The sequence below is a fragment of the Vicugna pacos genome, unplaced genomic scaffold (genome assembly GCF_048564905.1).
Source record: "Vicugna pacos unplaced genomic scaffold, VicPac4 scaffold_19, whole genome shotgun sequence".
In the NCBI taxonomy this organism is placed as follows: domain Eukaryota; kingdom Metazoa; phylum Chordata; class Mammalia; order Artiodactyla; family Camelidae; genus Vicugna; species Vicugna pacos.
The window spans coordinates 39,375,890-39,391,758 of NW_027328740.1; the positions used below are offsets into that span (position 1 = coordinate 39,375,890).

At 46.4% G+C, this 15,869-nt stretch overlaps 1 protein-coding gene across 1 annotated transcript in view; it reads right to left on the reverse strand.

Moving 5' to 3' along the window:
* The window catches only part of LOC140693409 (trafficking protein particle complex subunit 9-like), a 112,625-nt gene that overhangs the window by 48,659 nt on the left and 48,097 nt on the right, over positions 1–15,869 (reverse strand). The window contains exons 1-5 of the mRNA XM_072957288.1: positions 10,991–11,182; positions 7,111–7,189; positions 6,702–6,939; positions 6,364–6,569; positions 4,811–4,980 (exon numbers count right to left, since the gene is read on the reverse strand). Coding sequence (XP_072813389.1) covers positions 6,459–6,569; positions 6,702–6,939; positions 7,111–7,154 — 393 coding nt within the window. The 5' untranslated portion in view covers positions 7,155–7,189; positions 10,991–11,182 and the 3' untranslated portion in view covers positions 4,811–4,980; positions 6,364–6,458. Of the gene's footprint in view, positions 1–4,810; positions 4,981–6,363; positions 6,570–6,701; positions 6,940–7,110; positions 7,190–10,990 lie in introns of the transcript that reaches the window.

Below are 15,869 nucleotides of genomic sequence, written 5' to 3' on the forward strand. Positions count from 1 at the left end.
ATTCTTGACTCCTTCTCCTGGCTGATTCTTACTCTGTCATCACAACTGAATGTAGAGCACATTTCTTCCAGGAAGTCCTCTCTGATAATGTCCTTTAGGTCTTGGCTGGGCTCCGTCTACAGCAGCAGTACATGGTGACCAACTGGGTAGTTGCCCCCTCCTTTGAGACCACGAAATCTTGGGGGCCACGTGGGAAGGAGTGAGAGATTGCAAGAGGGCTGGGGGAAGCAAAAAGCAAAAATCACAGCGCAAGTCCCAAATTCAAGGACAATTTCTCAGAAAAAATATAAACTATTTCACACGTGTGCAATTTGGCTAATATTTTTGTGGCTTGTGGACAGCAAGAACTTGGTGTTCTAGTCCAGAACCAAGGTTTCATGCAAAGAAATGTATACATTCATATCCAAAGGAAACCAGAGCTGCTCAAAAACAGTTTGCAGTTAGAATTGAAAGGAACTTTGATAAAGACAATCTCTCTCTCTTCTTTCTTTTCTGGCATCATATAATTTTAGAAGTATTTGCGAGACTAAGAGATGGCTACAGCCCGTGATTATGCACTGGAGTTTTTGAGGCTGAGGAAGCCCAGATTACATGCACTGTGTAAATGCAATCACACCAACACACTGATAGGTGCCGTGGTGGCGGAGCTGATGTTCCAAAGCAGGCAGCCTTATGCTGTAAGAGAACACTAAATAGAAAGGAAGAAATGCAATGTCCTGTACTCAATTTCATTTGCTATATGGGCCATTAACTGATAGTATATCTTGACTAATGAAACCCAAAAATAAATTGTCATGTCGATTTTCTTCATCTGATCGTTTTATGCTAAATTTGGATATTAAACCCTCACTCCATAAGTAAAGCTCAGGCTTATGCTGCAGCACAGCTACAGCCCGTGGAATAAAGCCAATCAAGGGAGAACTGGAGAGTTTCCCTTCAGAAGCTGCTAAGTGTGGTTTTGCACCTGTAGGTCATTTGCAACCACGTCATCGACCTAGGAGTAAGACCTAACCTAACATCTGTGGGGAGAAAAGCACTGCGGTGCTTCCGAACCAACAGAGAACACTGAGCTTTGTGAAACAGTCCTGAGGCACTTAAATCATACTTTTTCTGAAAGGCTCCAAAACTGACCCACTTCACCATTCCAGGTTCAACAGGGAGGTACCGGAATTAATAGAGAGTACATGCTCTTGAAGTCTGACAAGGCCATGCTTGAATTCGGCTACAGCACTTACTAGCCACTAAATGGACAAATTTCTGAACCCTTCTGAGAAGGCTTCCCAATCCGCAAAAGGGGGCTGCCACCGCCACCTGGGAGGCATGGATGTGAATGCAACACGCAAGTAGGGCGGCCGACTGGTACCTGACACGGGGCCTGGCTAGTTGCCTTCCGCTGCCCTTCTCCCCCTTTGAACTTACACTGTTCCCCCGGTAAGGATCAAGCCCCCGGTACAGACTGCCCGTATCTTCTGTGTATCCCCGGATACATGCTTTACCCTTAGGAGCCAAGAAAAACAACTGCCTCCTCCCAAGACACTATCAATGTTCTTAAGGGTCTGGGTATTTTTTACTCTATTTTGCAGGGAGAGTATTCGAGAACTTTCCAAGCACCATTCTCCAGGTTGGCTCCCCTCACAGCGCCCATCCCTTCTCACCTCAGATACTTTGTATGATTGCCTTCTGTTCATGGGAAAGCAAGTCCGGTAGGGTGGGACTCCATAGGCCTCCCTCCCTCCCTCACAGGTGAGTGTGACTACATTGTCCCCACTCCAAATCCAGCTTCTAAGAAGTCTACCCTCCCGGACCCTGCAGCCTCTGCACCTTCCCAAGACACACACACAGCCACGACCCTCCCTTCAGATTTCTTCCTGGCTGGCCCTGCCCACCGCCCGGCCCATTAAGGATAAACGCCATTAGTCGAAAAATCGCAAACGCCGCTGACTGACACACCAAAGCTGCATGGTCTGGGCTTTCCTCCAAACCAGGCACAGCCCTGCCCCCCACAGCCTAATTCTGCACCTCTCGAGATGATCTAATTCACATGCAAGGCTGTGAACACCAGCTAAGAATGACGACCCCCAAAGTGTGTCTCTAGTCCGGCTCCTTCACCTGAGCCCCAGTCTCATAGACACCAGTGTCTCTTTGAAGTCCTAACTTGGATGACAAATGGCACCTTAAAAATGCCTCATGTCCACCATTTACTCTGGAATTTGATTCCTGGCATGTACCTCCCAGACTCCCCATTTTAGTAACAGCCCCAGTACCCATCTATGTGTTTGAGGTCACATTCAATTTCCCCTGTTCCCTCCCCCCGGCCCTGCCCTGGAATCTGTCATGTAATTTCCTTCACTAAGCCCATCTCAAGTCTAGTTCTGCAGGGACCATGGCCGGAACCCCACAAGCTCACAGCATGGTGCAGTGAGTCACAGTCCTCCGTAGGTTACTCCCTGGAGGGGGAGGCATCTCCTGGCACGGGTCACCTCAGAAGGCACTGGATTCTCATAAAGGAGGCCCAGGAAAAGTTCTCACGTGGTCTGAGCTTTGAAGGGCCCGAGGTCCGGGGGAGCTCCTAATTAGCAGACACATTTGCCAGTGAGCAGGTGAGGATGCAGGAACTTAGGCAAGACTGTTCTCACTCCGACCCCTGGGCTCTCGGGAGCCACGGGAAGTGCCTGTGTCCAGGGTAGTACAGCCCGGCCATCACAGATACCAGTCTGCATTTGCCAACCTGGACAGCATAGACTCCATCTACTTGCGACACTTACTTCTGTTCTGTTCCCCACCCAGAATGTGATGGACTCATTCAGATAATCTGTCCTGACCCAAGCGAGACAAATTCAGTGAAAAATGAAGTGTCCACATTTGGACCAGAGCATGAAAGGAGCAACAATGTCTCATGGTCAGCATGATGGTGGTGGCCAAACCCTTCCACCAGGTGAGAAGAACCATGGTGGGGGTGAGAATCCAAGGTACTAGGTCGGCCAAAGCATCTTCCTTCACGGTTGACTGGGGTGTTGGAGACTGACTACCACAAACTAAAAGAAGCCGTCAGTGGTGGACGCCAACTGCAACAGACACGGATTCAGCTCTTTACTGCCAACATGGGTTAAAAGTAAAGGCCGGGGCAGGGAGGTCTGCACGGCTGCTGAGGCAAACCACAGACCCAGCTGTGAATGCCCACTGGCTGGAGCAGAGAGGAAGCTACGGCCCTTTTTGCAGTCCCTGTGTCCAAAAGATCCAGGTGAGCCAGGTACTTAGGAGAAGGTCATGTTGTCCTGATACTCAGAAAAGCCAGCCTCATAAAGGGAACAAAAGAGTGGCATGGATTTTAGACCCACTTCTGCCCCTTTATGAAGGCAAAGTAAGGTAAATGGCACGGGGAAGTTGAATGCAAAGGAAAAAAAAACTGACTGCTTCCTCCAACAGCGTCCCCTGCAGCTGTTCCATCCCGAGCCTGCCACTTCCTCATCAGTGACCGCCGGCCAGGAAGCGCCGTCACGCACGTCACACAGCGACAGCCAGGAACCGCGTGCCGAGCACGTTTGTGTAAAAGCAGGAATCGAGCAAAATGCTGCAGAGTTTGACCTTACAAGTTTAAATTCTCCATGAAAAGAATCCCTCAGCAGCCGCCTTAATCAATTCGCATCTCACTTCTTCAAAACAATCAAACAAGTTTAATAAGGGCGCATTTGTCACCAAATATAAGGAGGACCAAACATGTCCCTAAAAGCAAGGATTTTAACAGGTATCAAACACCAGTGGGTGATGTGCTAACAAAGCAAATATTCCAAAAAATTAGAAATTAAAAAGATGACTAGGATAATACACGGATCAAGGCATCTGTTAAGTTTTTGCTTTTTAAAGCGATGGAGACAGCACGGAGGGCGATCTGGCTATTCCCAATGCAGCGTGTGCACAGCCCACATTTTCAGAAGCAACATCATGCTCACTGGGCAGTACAAGAGAAAAATGAATGAAGAAAAAGGAGAAGAGGAACAAGAGATAATTAAAAACACACAAGAAGAAAAATGATTTTTACAGCATGTACATGAATTTACGAGAGTGTGTGAGGCCAGGGACGCGGGGACGGTGAGACCCACCCTCACCTCCTGCTCCAGGGGAGGCAGGGGCCTGAGGGGAGCGGCGCTGCCGGGGGACCCCAGTGTGGTCAGCGCCCCTAACCAAAACTCCACCTACATGCATCTAGGCAGCTTTTGAGCTACAAATTGTGGTCACATTTCAGGCTCACTTCCACCACGAGTAGCAGGAGAGAATTAGGCTCTTCTCCTGAACCAAAGCATTGCTTTATAAATTAATGACTGTGGAATAGAAAAAGCAACAATGGAATAAAATGACTGGAAGAGAATGTGCTTGACCCGAGCTCACTGGTCGCGTTAACTCACTGACATTAAGATGCTGGCTGAGCCCTTATGGTACCAGAACAGAAAGACCCACAAGGAGGGAGGTTTAATGCGCTGCTGTATTTGATGCCTGGAGCCATGCGTGGTACACGAGGTTCTGGGTAAACAATGGTGACAGTGTCTTCCACTATGGGCTAAGCACATATCCAGGTACTCCGCCAAATCCCAAGGGCAGACTTCAAAAGTCAAAATCAAGCTGACATTCTCTGGTGTGTTTTTAGACTCAGAGCGAAGCAGTTGCTGAGCAAAAATGTCACCAGTGCCTCCTATGACAAAAGAGGAGGCACTGGCCTGGGGGCTGGGGAAGGGCTCCGGGCTTCGACTGCTCACCCACCAGTCTGTCCAGGGGGAGAAGGTGGTCCCTGCTTATGTTGCACCGATGCACCTACCTTGACTGACGCCTTGGGACTCAGCAGGTGGTGACAGGTGAGGTGAACGGAGCCAGCCTTGGTGTACCATGGTGCTGGCAGCTATGCTCTCAGCAGTGCCCAGGTTCCTAAACCTGACACCTCATCTCCAAGGAGAAGAAGGGGAGTGCGGGCATGTAGATCACAGGGCCCTGTGAGGACAAGCACAGATCATGGACACGAAATGACTTGCCCCTTCCTTAAGCCATAGAGGTATGTTCGGGAGGAACAGAAAATTCATCCAGAGCCCAATAGGCACCTCACGCAGGTGGGACTCGGGTCCCCTCTGCCTATCACTCACAGGGCTGGTCTCGACATTCTTTTTATCAATTATCTGGCATCTTCTCCAACTTACCAACAACCAGAAAGTAGAATCTGATCTTAGTTAAGTTCAAGAATCACAGAGCACCGCCTCCACAGCGGGCCCGGCAGCATGTACCAGGTCCTCCGACCGTCACCTGTGGGACCGCCATGAGCGATCTCCAGACTCAAGGACCGAGGCCGTAGGCTGGGGGGACACAGCTTCTCTCACTCTCCCCAGCAAAGGGGGACCACCTCTCGGCAAAGGCATCTCACCCTCTTCTGCATGAGGGACAGCACGATAGATACACGGGGAAACAGAGCAGAAGGTGGGAAGCCCAGAAGAGCTCGTCTGCACTTCCAAGGCAAAGTGGGGCCGTTGACTTAATCACAGTGACAAAGTGAGAATGAGCATTTCTCTGTTCTCTACCATACTCCGTGATACGCCTTTCCCTGCATTAGGAGTTAATTCGGAAGTCCCTGGCAGTGTTTCTGATATCCAAACCTGGCATGGTGGCTGTCGGGCAGGAAGAGAGGGCCTGAGCCTAACAGGTGCTGGGCCTGGGGGGCAGGAGACACTGGCTCCAGCCCCAGCTCAACCAGCGCCTCATTCTGCCTCTCGGGATTCAGCATCTCATCTATAAACAAAGGGTTGACACTGTCTCAGGACAGGCTTCCCAACAAAAATGAAATGAGAGCCATGTAAAGAAAGTTTCCCAGTTGCCACATTTAAAACGGTAAACAAAGAAACAAACCAACAAACAAAAAACAAATACTAGAAACAGATTTTAAGAACAGATCTTACTTAATCTACTGTATTTAAAATACTAACATTTTGACATGTAATCAATATAGGAAGTAACATGATAGTTAATATTCTTTTACTAGACAAGCCTCAGCGTCTGATGTGCATTTGACCTACAGCACATCTCAACACAGACCAGCCTCCTCCCCAGTGCTCCTAGCATCAGTGACTGTGGCTAGTATATTGGACAGCAACTCCAGGGGTCCCACCAGTGGTCCTGGCTGAAAAGCGGGAGTAAGTGTCCACACTAACCCTAAAAGGATCTCTCTGAAACAAAGGCAGATTCACTTTTAAATGTCTGTAAACCGGCGGGCTGTCCCTCCCTCCCCCCTTGGCTACAAGACAGTCTTCTTCTTTACTGATCACTTTCTGGATGTAGGGAAGAAACCTGGCACACAGCCAGGGTGGACTGGTCTCCAGGGAAACTTACCTGCTGTCTGTCTTCAGTCCCATGACGTCCTCCTTCTCAAACGGGATGCAGAGGAGGGTGATCTTGTTCCCAGATATGTCGGGGGCCCCATCCAGCTACTTGGACTTGGGCAAGATGAGGAGTGACTCTGTGAAGTCCTCGATCCTCTTCTCCACCACCCTGCAGTCCTCGTAGATTGAAGGCCACGTTGGTGAGCGACTGCTCGGCTACCTCCCCATGCAACACAAAGACAAAGAGCTGAGAGTCATTAAGCGTGGTGTCATTCAGCTCCTCTGCATGTGGAGCTTCTCGAAGCCCTTGGCCGAGAGGCAGTCAGTAATGGTGACAAGGCCCACGACCTTGCAGTGGGTCTGGAAGTCGCTCCACCCATTCTCGGGCGCATAGTGGTGCCTGTAGTGGATACAGAGTGCCCACTGGGAGCCGCACGGGCTGGTCTGGCTCACCGAGGAGATTCGCTTATAGATGCAAAAGAAATTCTCCTCTGAGATGATCCCCACGGGTTGGAACACCACGGGAAGAGTCTCATAGTCCTCAGCACACTGCACGTAGTCAGGGATGCTGATGTTGCAGGCCCTGCTGAGAGGGGAGAGGAGATCGAGGTACATACTGTGCTGTGGGCTGTGGGCCCATCTGGGTTGCGGTGACCTGGTGTGTACCAGTCACAAGGCAAGGGAAGCCAAAGCAAATCCGGGGGTAGAGTTTGTCCTCAGAGTCTGCACATAGCTACCGTAGCTCGGATCACATTACCCAGCTTTTGGTCCAGGCTTCCTGCCCCTGCAGTGTAGGGTCATTTCTTGTTTTCTGTTTCCAAGCACCTAGCAAGGCCCTGATGGAAAATCACTGCTCAAAAATGCTGAATAAATAAATGAACAAAGGAACTGCTTTCCCCAACCCCCTTCAGCAGAATATAAAGAAATATAAAGATCAAAAGATCTGGATTTCTATCCAAATTATTTGAACTCCTAAGCTGCAGAATAATGGATAAGAAAACTCTCTTTGGGGAGGAAGGTACAGTTCAGTGATAGAGCACAAGCTTAACATGTACGAGATCCTGGGGTCAAAGCCCAGAACCTCATTTTAAAAAATTAAACAAATAAATAAACCTAATTATCCTTCTCAAAAAAATTTTTTAATTAAAAATTCAAAAAACACCTTCAATTGACACATCATTGTAAACTTGAATAAACTTCAATTAAAAAAAACTCCTTGACTTACAAGAATATATCTGGATTACACAAGTTTGCAAATGTAAAATGCCTAGGGTACCACCTTCATAAAAAGGAGGGACTGTACAAATTTACTATCTCTCCTTTATGAGCTATATTTCCTTTTGGGGGGATTATAACCTCTCAGAGTTAATTTTCTCAGATTAAAAAACAAACATTACCTGATTCTCAGTACTGCTGAAGAATCAGATAACCCTAAGAAAGCATCTGACCCACAGAGGTTACTCAATAAATGTTTGTTGAATGAATGAATAAACAAACAAAGTGAATGCTGCTCCCTGCCACAGACCATCATAATGGTAATACCTGGAAATCCCAGGCCCACGTTCCACCCGACTCTACACTAACCCTGTGTGCTTCTCGAAGCCCCAGTTTAATCGTGAATAGAAATGAGGGCAATAACACAAACCTCAAATTGTTACTGAGTCAGTAATGAATTGTACCCCAACATTGCAAGATGGAACCATTAAGGAAAACTGGGCAAAGTGTCCATAGGCCCTTTTCATATAATCTCTTAGAATCACATGGGAATCTACATTACATCTCAAATAAAAAGTATAATTTTTTAAAGAGGTTATTGAGGTTAAGTGAGCTCACTGTCTCAAAAAATGAACACACAGTACAAATAGGACAATGCCCAGCCCATGAGATACACTCGGTTAACATTCCCACTGAACCCACTGGTCCCTTCAACTTCAGAGCACAAGGATGGGTCCTCGTGGCAATAGGCCACTGCACCTGAAGCTAAGAAAGCTAATGGTGCCCACTACCAAGAGCCCCTGTCACCACCCTTGTTCTAATTTTCTATTTGTAATTTTTTTTATTAAATAGAAACTCCCAATTGCATAGCCTTCACCTGACCAGATATCATGATTGCAGCCCTTCAAAACCTGACCACAGAGAACATGATGGCAGCCCTTCTTGGTGAAACAATAAAATGAAAAGCCATTTCCACAAGATCTCTGTGTAAATCTACTAGGGAACTTCATCCTGGACTGAGGAAGAGGACTGGGGAGGAGGGGGCATTCAGGGGCACAGAGAACCATGGGCCACCTGTCCCACGATGGACTTTAGACTCAACCCTCACCCTCCAGGAACTTCAAAATACACACCGACAGAGTGCTATGGACAAGATTATTTTTTTTAAACAAATCCCTGGATCCCTAGCAGGTCTTTTTTCTATCAAGACACAAATGGCTTATGTGTATAATGTTTCAAAAAAGCTCTAAAAAATTATCACCCCAACTTGACACATCAAGAAACAGAGGTAGAGAACTTTATCTCATTGTACAAGATTAGAAAGAGGCCATGTCAGACACCGTATTTAAATCGAAGCCCCTGCTCCAGTGCTCAAACTAGAAAGTGTGACATACTGCCCCTTTCCTGCCCTCTCCCTGCAATAAATCTCTGAAGAGTCTTTTCTGTGCCACCTGGAATCACAATCACATCAATTTTCCACAAAGAGCTATGTCACCCCTTGGAGGAATTATCAAAATCTAAAGAGTTGGTTTGAGAGAAGAGATTTGCATTTTCTTTTTCTCAAAGGAAACATGGCTTTAAAAGAAACTGAAAAGCACTTATCTAGTCTAAGCCCTCATTGTGCAGAGAAAGAAACAGAGTCTCAGAAGAGATGAGGAAAGGGCCTTATTAACAAATATAGCCACATTGCAGCACCAAGCCAGCACTGGGCACTTCTGGAGGAGAATCTGGGAGGCCCAGGAGAATGAGTGTTAGAAATAGGAAAGAGAAGAAGCATACAAAGTCCTGTCTCTACACCACCATACCATGAATTTCCACCAAATTACCCAGTATGGGTGCACCAAATATTAAGGTGGGCTAAACAGGTTATAGAAACCTGGAATTCTCAACCATAGTGGAAATTCCAACATTTACTATGCTTTTTCCCCAGTTCAAGCATCAACTCAGTGGACGCTCTGTACCAGGGACTACATGAGGCCTGGAGTTCTCCCAAATACAGATCTCTATTACCACGTGTGCAAACCACATAAAGGCCACCAGAAGAAAAGTGCCCACAGATAAGATGGAATTACTGAAACTGAAAACTGTTAACCAGCATATATTACTAGCAAAAGCGGTGCTGCTAGAAATCGACTCATGGACATAGAAAGCAAACTGTGGTTAGCAGGCAGGAAAGGGAGGATTAATGGATACACATTAATAAATATAAAATAAATGACAAGGACCTACTATATTGCACAGGGAACTATATTCAATTTCTTGTAATGAGTTTCACTAAAAACACTCTAAAACAAATGTATATACATATGCATATGTTTATAACTGAATCTCTGCTGTACACCTGAAACTAACATTGTAAATTGACTACACTTCAAAAAAATAATTTTATATAATAAGTAAAAATAAAAGCAACTCCATTAAGAAAAAATAAAAGAACACTCTATTCCCCTTAGCTGTAGGTGGTGGAGAATTCTGGTTGCAAGCACCAACTCCGCTGGATCATTCCAGCAGTGGCTGTCACTCTTTCTGACCCTCAACGAGACACTTGGCTTCACTGAGGTTACTTTTCTTTTCTGTGAAGGCTACAGTTGCAACTAACAATGTATAGAATCTCATCATTCACAAGCCCAACAAATAGCGAGGACTTCCCATGGGCCAGGCTCTGGACAAATGAAAAGATAGGGTCCCAGATATATTCATGGGTAGAAGAATTTTATTCCATAAAGACATTAATTCTTCCTGTTTTCATAGGCAGATTCATTGCAATTCTGATTAGAATTCCTACCAGATTTTTCATGGAATATAACAAGTTAGTTTATGGTCAGGAATAGCCAAGAAACTTCTTTAGAAACACCACTGGGGAGGGGTGGATAGGTCATTCATGTCCACTGGTCTTTCTGAAGTGATGAAAACGTTCTGGAATAATAATGGTTGCACAAATGTGAATATGGTAAAAGCTGCTGAATTGTACCATTTAAATGGATGGACTTCATGGTGTGTGAACTATATCACAATAACGCTGTTATATGAAAAAATATTTCCTGACAATTATTTTTCTGTTTATACCACTAGTCTGCCTCACAATTTAAGAAAAACAAAAAACCAAAACAAAACAAACTGTGCCAGGAGCTCTTTAGGACTGCAATGTCCCTGGGTCTCCAATGCCTCTGGTGGTGCTGTTCCTGTTAAAACACACTAGCTGGGCTGGGCTAGTTAGAGACTGTAACTATCTTTTTAAGATCTACGGTCTCACGTTTCACCCTGGGAGAGGGAAGGAAGGAGGATGTCACAGCCTCATGCCTTCAGCTCATTTTTAAATGAACCAAGCCTTGCTTTCAACACTGTAAACCCTCGCAATATAAAAACACGTGACATCAACAAGCACCGCCATCATAACATCTGAAAGTGTTCAAGGTACTTACCTGGGGCAGAAACACTAAGGGAAGAGACCGAAGCTCGCTCAGCACTGACACTCCCTTTTCTGGACTCCAACTGGAGAAGCTGGGCGTCACAGCCTGAGGCTCTCAGCCCAGGGAGCAGCGCCCACGCCGCTGATCTGGTCCTCGGGGAGCGGGAAAGGGAAAGCAGAGGCGGTGGAAACGCTGTCTGCAGCCCCGCTCGGAGGCCAGCCCAAGCCCCAGCCCCAGCCGCCCGCCCCAGTCCATGTCCGCAGACACTGCCCGCCCGGGACACAGCCGGCCCAGGGGCGGGGACGGGCCGGCGGCCGAGGAGAGGCAGCCCGGGAGGAGAGGACTCGCGGGTGGGAGAGGGGAAGGGGACGCCAGCCGCGGACTGAGGGGAGCCCGGCTGGGTGAGAGACGGCAGGGGCACACCTGGCCCTGGACAGGTGTGACCGAGGCGCCGGGGCAGGTGGCGCGGGCAAAGTGGTCTGGCCTGAGCAATTCAGCTGAACACAGGCTAACAGGCGCCCTGGGGGGCTGTGACAGGCGGACCGCCCTCCCGCAGCCTCCTGACCCCTTTCCCGGGGGCCCCCCAACTTGCAGTTCCACAGCCAGAGTCCCCGGCCCCAGGCAGGAGACAAAGGCCTTCCGGGTGACACAGCTGAGAAGCCTTTGGGCAGATCCCTGGCTTGGAGATGGAGCTTCCAACCAGCAGACCAGATAGCACCGACTGCGCATGCGCAGGAGGGCCAGCAATGTGCTCTTGGTTCTGTGAGAGAAGGTGGGACAGCGAGGGAGGGAGAAGATGAGAGCGGGTGGAGAGGAGGGTAACAGTGGGGGGAGACAGATGGACAGGAGGAGCAGAGAGAAGGGAGGACTCTGGAGAGGGGAGGGTCATAGCGGAGATGGAGAGAAAAAGATTTACCTCTGGGGCACCCCGAAGGAGGCAGCAAACCTGCCTCTGTACCCTTCTGTAACCCTTCAAGACCCGCAGCTGAAGTTTTACCTCCCTGATCCAGCCCTCCATCCGATGCTTCTGCAGAACAGCTACGGGTATCACTCCCGTTGCCCCCACGGGGAGCTAGGTTTCCTGTTGCTCTGGGAACCAAGCACCCGCAGGTGTTGTCACTCAGAACTACCTTGGGAAGAGTACATATTCCCCTTTTACACGCTGGGAAACAGGCAGGCACGATCTCTGCCTTAGCTCCACTGTCCCCGGTGTTGGGCTGGCGGGGAGCGGGGTGGTACAAGATCAGAGCCCCAGACAGAGCAGACTGCCTGAGTGTTGGTGCAGAGTCCCCATCCCTCCTGGATAAACCACACCCCACACTAGTGGAAACATCAAGGGCTCACAGTAGTTCCCTGGGTGTGGGAGAGCTGTCCTCATGTGAAGGAAAAGTCCAGCTGGACTAACAAGCTAAGTCACAAATCTAAGTGTGATAAGTGTCAGTTTACTGATCTAAATTCTGCTGGGTTAACTCGTAAATCTGAAGTTTATTGTCAGTTTATTGGGCTTACAACCTAACTCGTAAATCCAAGCTCAACAAGTGTCAGTAACTTGATCTATTACAAATTGATAAGCTCCAGTGTACTGATTCCTTGCTTTTTGTTGTTTGAGCCTTATTGGCTAATACCCCCTTACTTGTAATTAAGCCTTTAAAACTTCATGTGCACGTCTTGGAAGTGCTCAGAACTTCGGAGCAGAAGCCCCTCTGAGCCCGCCGGCATAATAATTCTGAGTACTCCAACACTCCGATTCGTGCTTGTTTCTTGGCTGGCCTGTTTCCATAACACTCAGCTCCAGTGCCCAGCTTTCAAGGTAGATAGGAGTGTTACCATGTCCAAATTCATTCTCCTCAGTGCAGAACAGGCCAGTAAGTTGGGAGACCAGATGTTGGGGCATGGAATAGCAAGTTTCTGTAGACTTAGACGGCAAACTAATGTCCTGGAAAACCATCTCCCCAAGTCACAATTCAGGATCTTTTCCTACGTGCTTGGTTGTTACAAACTTCTTAGTGTAGGAATCCCTTCTTGTTAGAATCCTTTGTTCTTGCAGCTATCTGCCTGGGTCAGATACCTGTCAACCTCCAACAAAACAAACTTTATTTTCTTTTCTGCAATTTGTTATCTTTTCATGAATGAAAAAGTGTTAAATATCCTTAAAGGTCAGAGCCTTCAGAATAGGCTCTTCTGTATATTTCAGGCTCTAGGCAACATTGTTTTAGAAGCAAAATGAAGCCTAGGAGACAGAGCATAGGGTTAAACTCAAAGGAACAGATCTAATATGGGGTCAGATTTGTTCTGTTTTATTACCCGGGCAGAAGCCACTTGAGGATTTAAATCACTTTAAGTTAAAAATAAGTAAAAGTTTAAAGGAATTTACACACATAGGTGGGAATGTGCAAAGCATACCTGGAAAAGCACCCAAAGGATAGTAAACAGTGGCATCTCCAGAGAGGGCTGAAAGAACAGAGGATGAGGGAAAACTTCTTTCACTTGTGTATTTTTGTGCTCTATTTGAGTTTTTTTTTTAACCATTTGCTTGTATTTCTTTTTCAGTTAAAAAAATGTGTAATGGAGCAAAGGAGTAACTAGCTTAGCAAATACAGTAGCCATGGAATCACTGAGTCATCCCTTTTGATTTAAGCCAGAAAGCATTTATTGACTCTCTCCAATGTGCTCATTCCTGTTTTAAGACTTCTTTTATTATTATTATTATTATTATTATTATTATTATTATTATTATTACTACTATTACTATTATTACTTTTATTTTATGAAATAATAACATGGAATACCTCACCCCTGCCCATGGCTGGTGGAAAACCAACTGGGTTTTAATTGAGTTGTTTTCCAAGGAGTAGAGATGTGTTATAAACAGAACACATCTTCAGGGCAAAACAGGCAGAGTGCTTCTCCAGCAGGCCAGATAGCTATGAAGGGTTTTCAACAGAGGCGCCCAGAAGCTGAGAGAGAAAGCCTCCAAGACACTACAAAAAGCTGCCCAAAATGCCTTCTCCATGGCACTACTGAACTAGGAAAGAACAAATCTGTCTCCATATTTGATCTGTTCCTTTGATTTTAACAAAGACAAGTTAATATACTCTGGTCTTTTCATGGGTTATGATGTCACAGAGGAGATGGACAGGTCAACAAGGAATCACTCTGCCGTGATCACGGAGCCGGGGAAAGGGATGGGCTGCAAGATGTATGATGCAGCCGCAAGTGTGCCCATACTTCTAGGCAGGTATCCAAAGTCGCCTCGACAAGGTGTCAAACACTTGGGCCCACGTCCTCATCAACAGACATGTATTAAAGAGAAACGGAAACATATAAAAGGCCAATACCCTTGCTGAGTACACCGTCCAAAGTGCAAAGTCTCAGTTTGACAACTGGCCATCTCTGTTCCCTGGGATTTATTCTTGGAGAACCTTAAAAACCACTCCTCTCTCCTCAAGAAGTGCTGCATATTTGTCCTATCTTTGGCTCAGGGATGGAGCACGTTCAAGTGAACTTTAATGTCTGCACAGATTTGACTGTCTTTCTCCAGGTTCACTTGTCCATTCCAAAGAGGCCTGAGCTAAGTCCATCCTCCATAAGATCAATTCCCTCCAGTGACAGATCATTGAGCCAGCAATTAAAAGCCAATTAAACAAGAATGTCCTCAGCTAAAAAGTTCACCCACCCTTCACTGTTTCTTAATCTCTTCTCCTGGCTAATTGCAAAAGACTAACACCTCCCTCCACCAAGCTAACCAACTATGTCATTTTGTCTCCCCAAAGAGAAAGTAAGGTCCATAAAAGAGGAGACAACTGCATAGTCACCTCTGAATTCCTAGCATATAGTAATGTCAATAAATAGAACTATGATTATTGCTACTTTCCTTTAAAAGCTTTCTGGTTATTTGAATGAGACCTTGGATGAGAGGTGTTTGCTGTCCAGTATCTTGATCCACAAGATTCTGGAGGCCTTTTTTGGAATGGCTGTTCACTGATTCATTCAAAACACAAGTTATCAGTCAAGGAGAAGCTGTGATTTTCTGCCAGGAGTTTGTGGTCCCTCTCATGCCAGAACAGCTTTAACCTATATCCTTACTTTGGATTTGTTATTTTTCCCGTCTTCCAGCAAAAGTGACTTTCCTTACTTTCTTGCCTTGAGGAATTTTTTTTTCCAATTTCACCCTTTAGTAAAGCAAGATTCTCGGGATGGGCTTGGCCCATAATATGATCACCCATCCAACTCCTAGTGTGAGAGGCCTGGGGCTCACCCCCTGCCCTCCTGTCAAGGCAACTGAAAATCAGTTTAGGAGCCAACCAGCACCCCAGGGCTTCTAAGGCTCGTGTATCTCCGAGAATCTCTGCTTTCTCGTTTGTCTTGGCTTCTGAAAATTTCCCCTCACTTTCTTGACAATTAGTTGTGCAGCTTGAAAGATGAGGAAGGAAGGTTTTATTTCTTAATCAGCAGTTTAAGGAACTTGTGTAATGAAGGTTTCCACGAGTTTCTAGAACCCTCCATTGCTGAGACAGAAAACACACTAGACATTTTCTAAATTTAGCTCTCATGTGCATTTTTTCTTTGCTTTTGTTTTCTTATCTGTTAACAGACATTTTTTAATTAAAAAAAAATAAGGCCCCAAATAGGATAGAACATTGAAGGGGCAAACAAAATTAAAGGGCAAAGACAGAAAAATGATAACTACTCAACAAAGTTAATAAAATACATACCCTATGTATCAGAACAGCAATTCTCAGTAACAGCTAATTGAAACATGATGATGAGGTAAAATTTCTCTCCTGTCAGGACATGGCCAACAGAAAATACAATTAAACCAACAAACTAATATCTTAATTCTGGCGAGGTACAGAAGCCTACAAGCTAAATGTGTCTTCTTCTGGAAAAG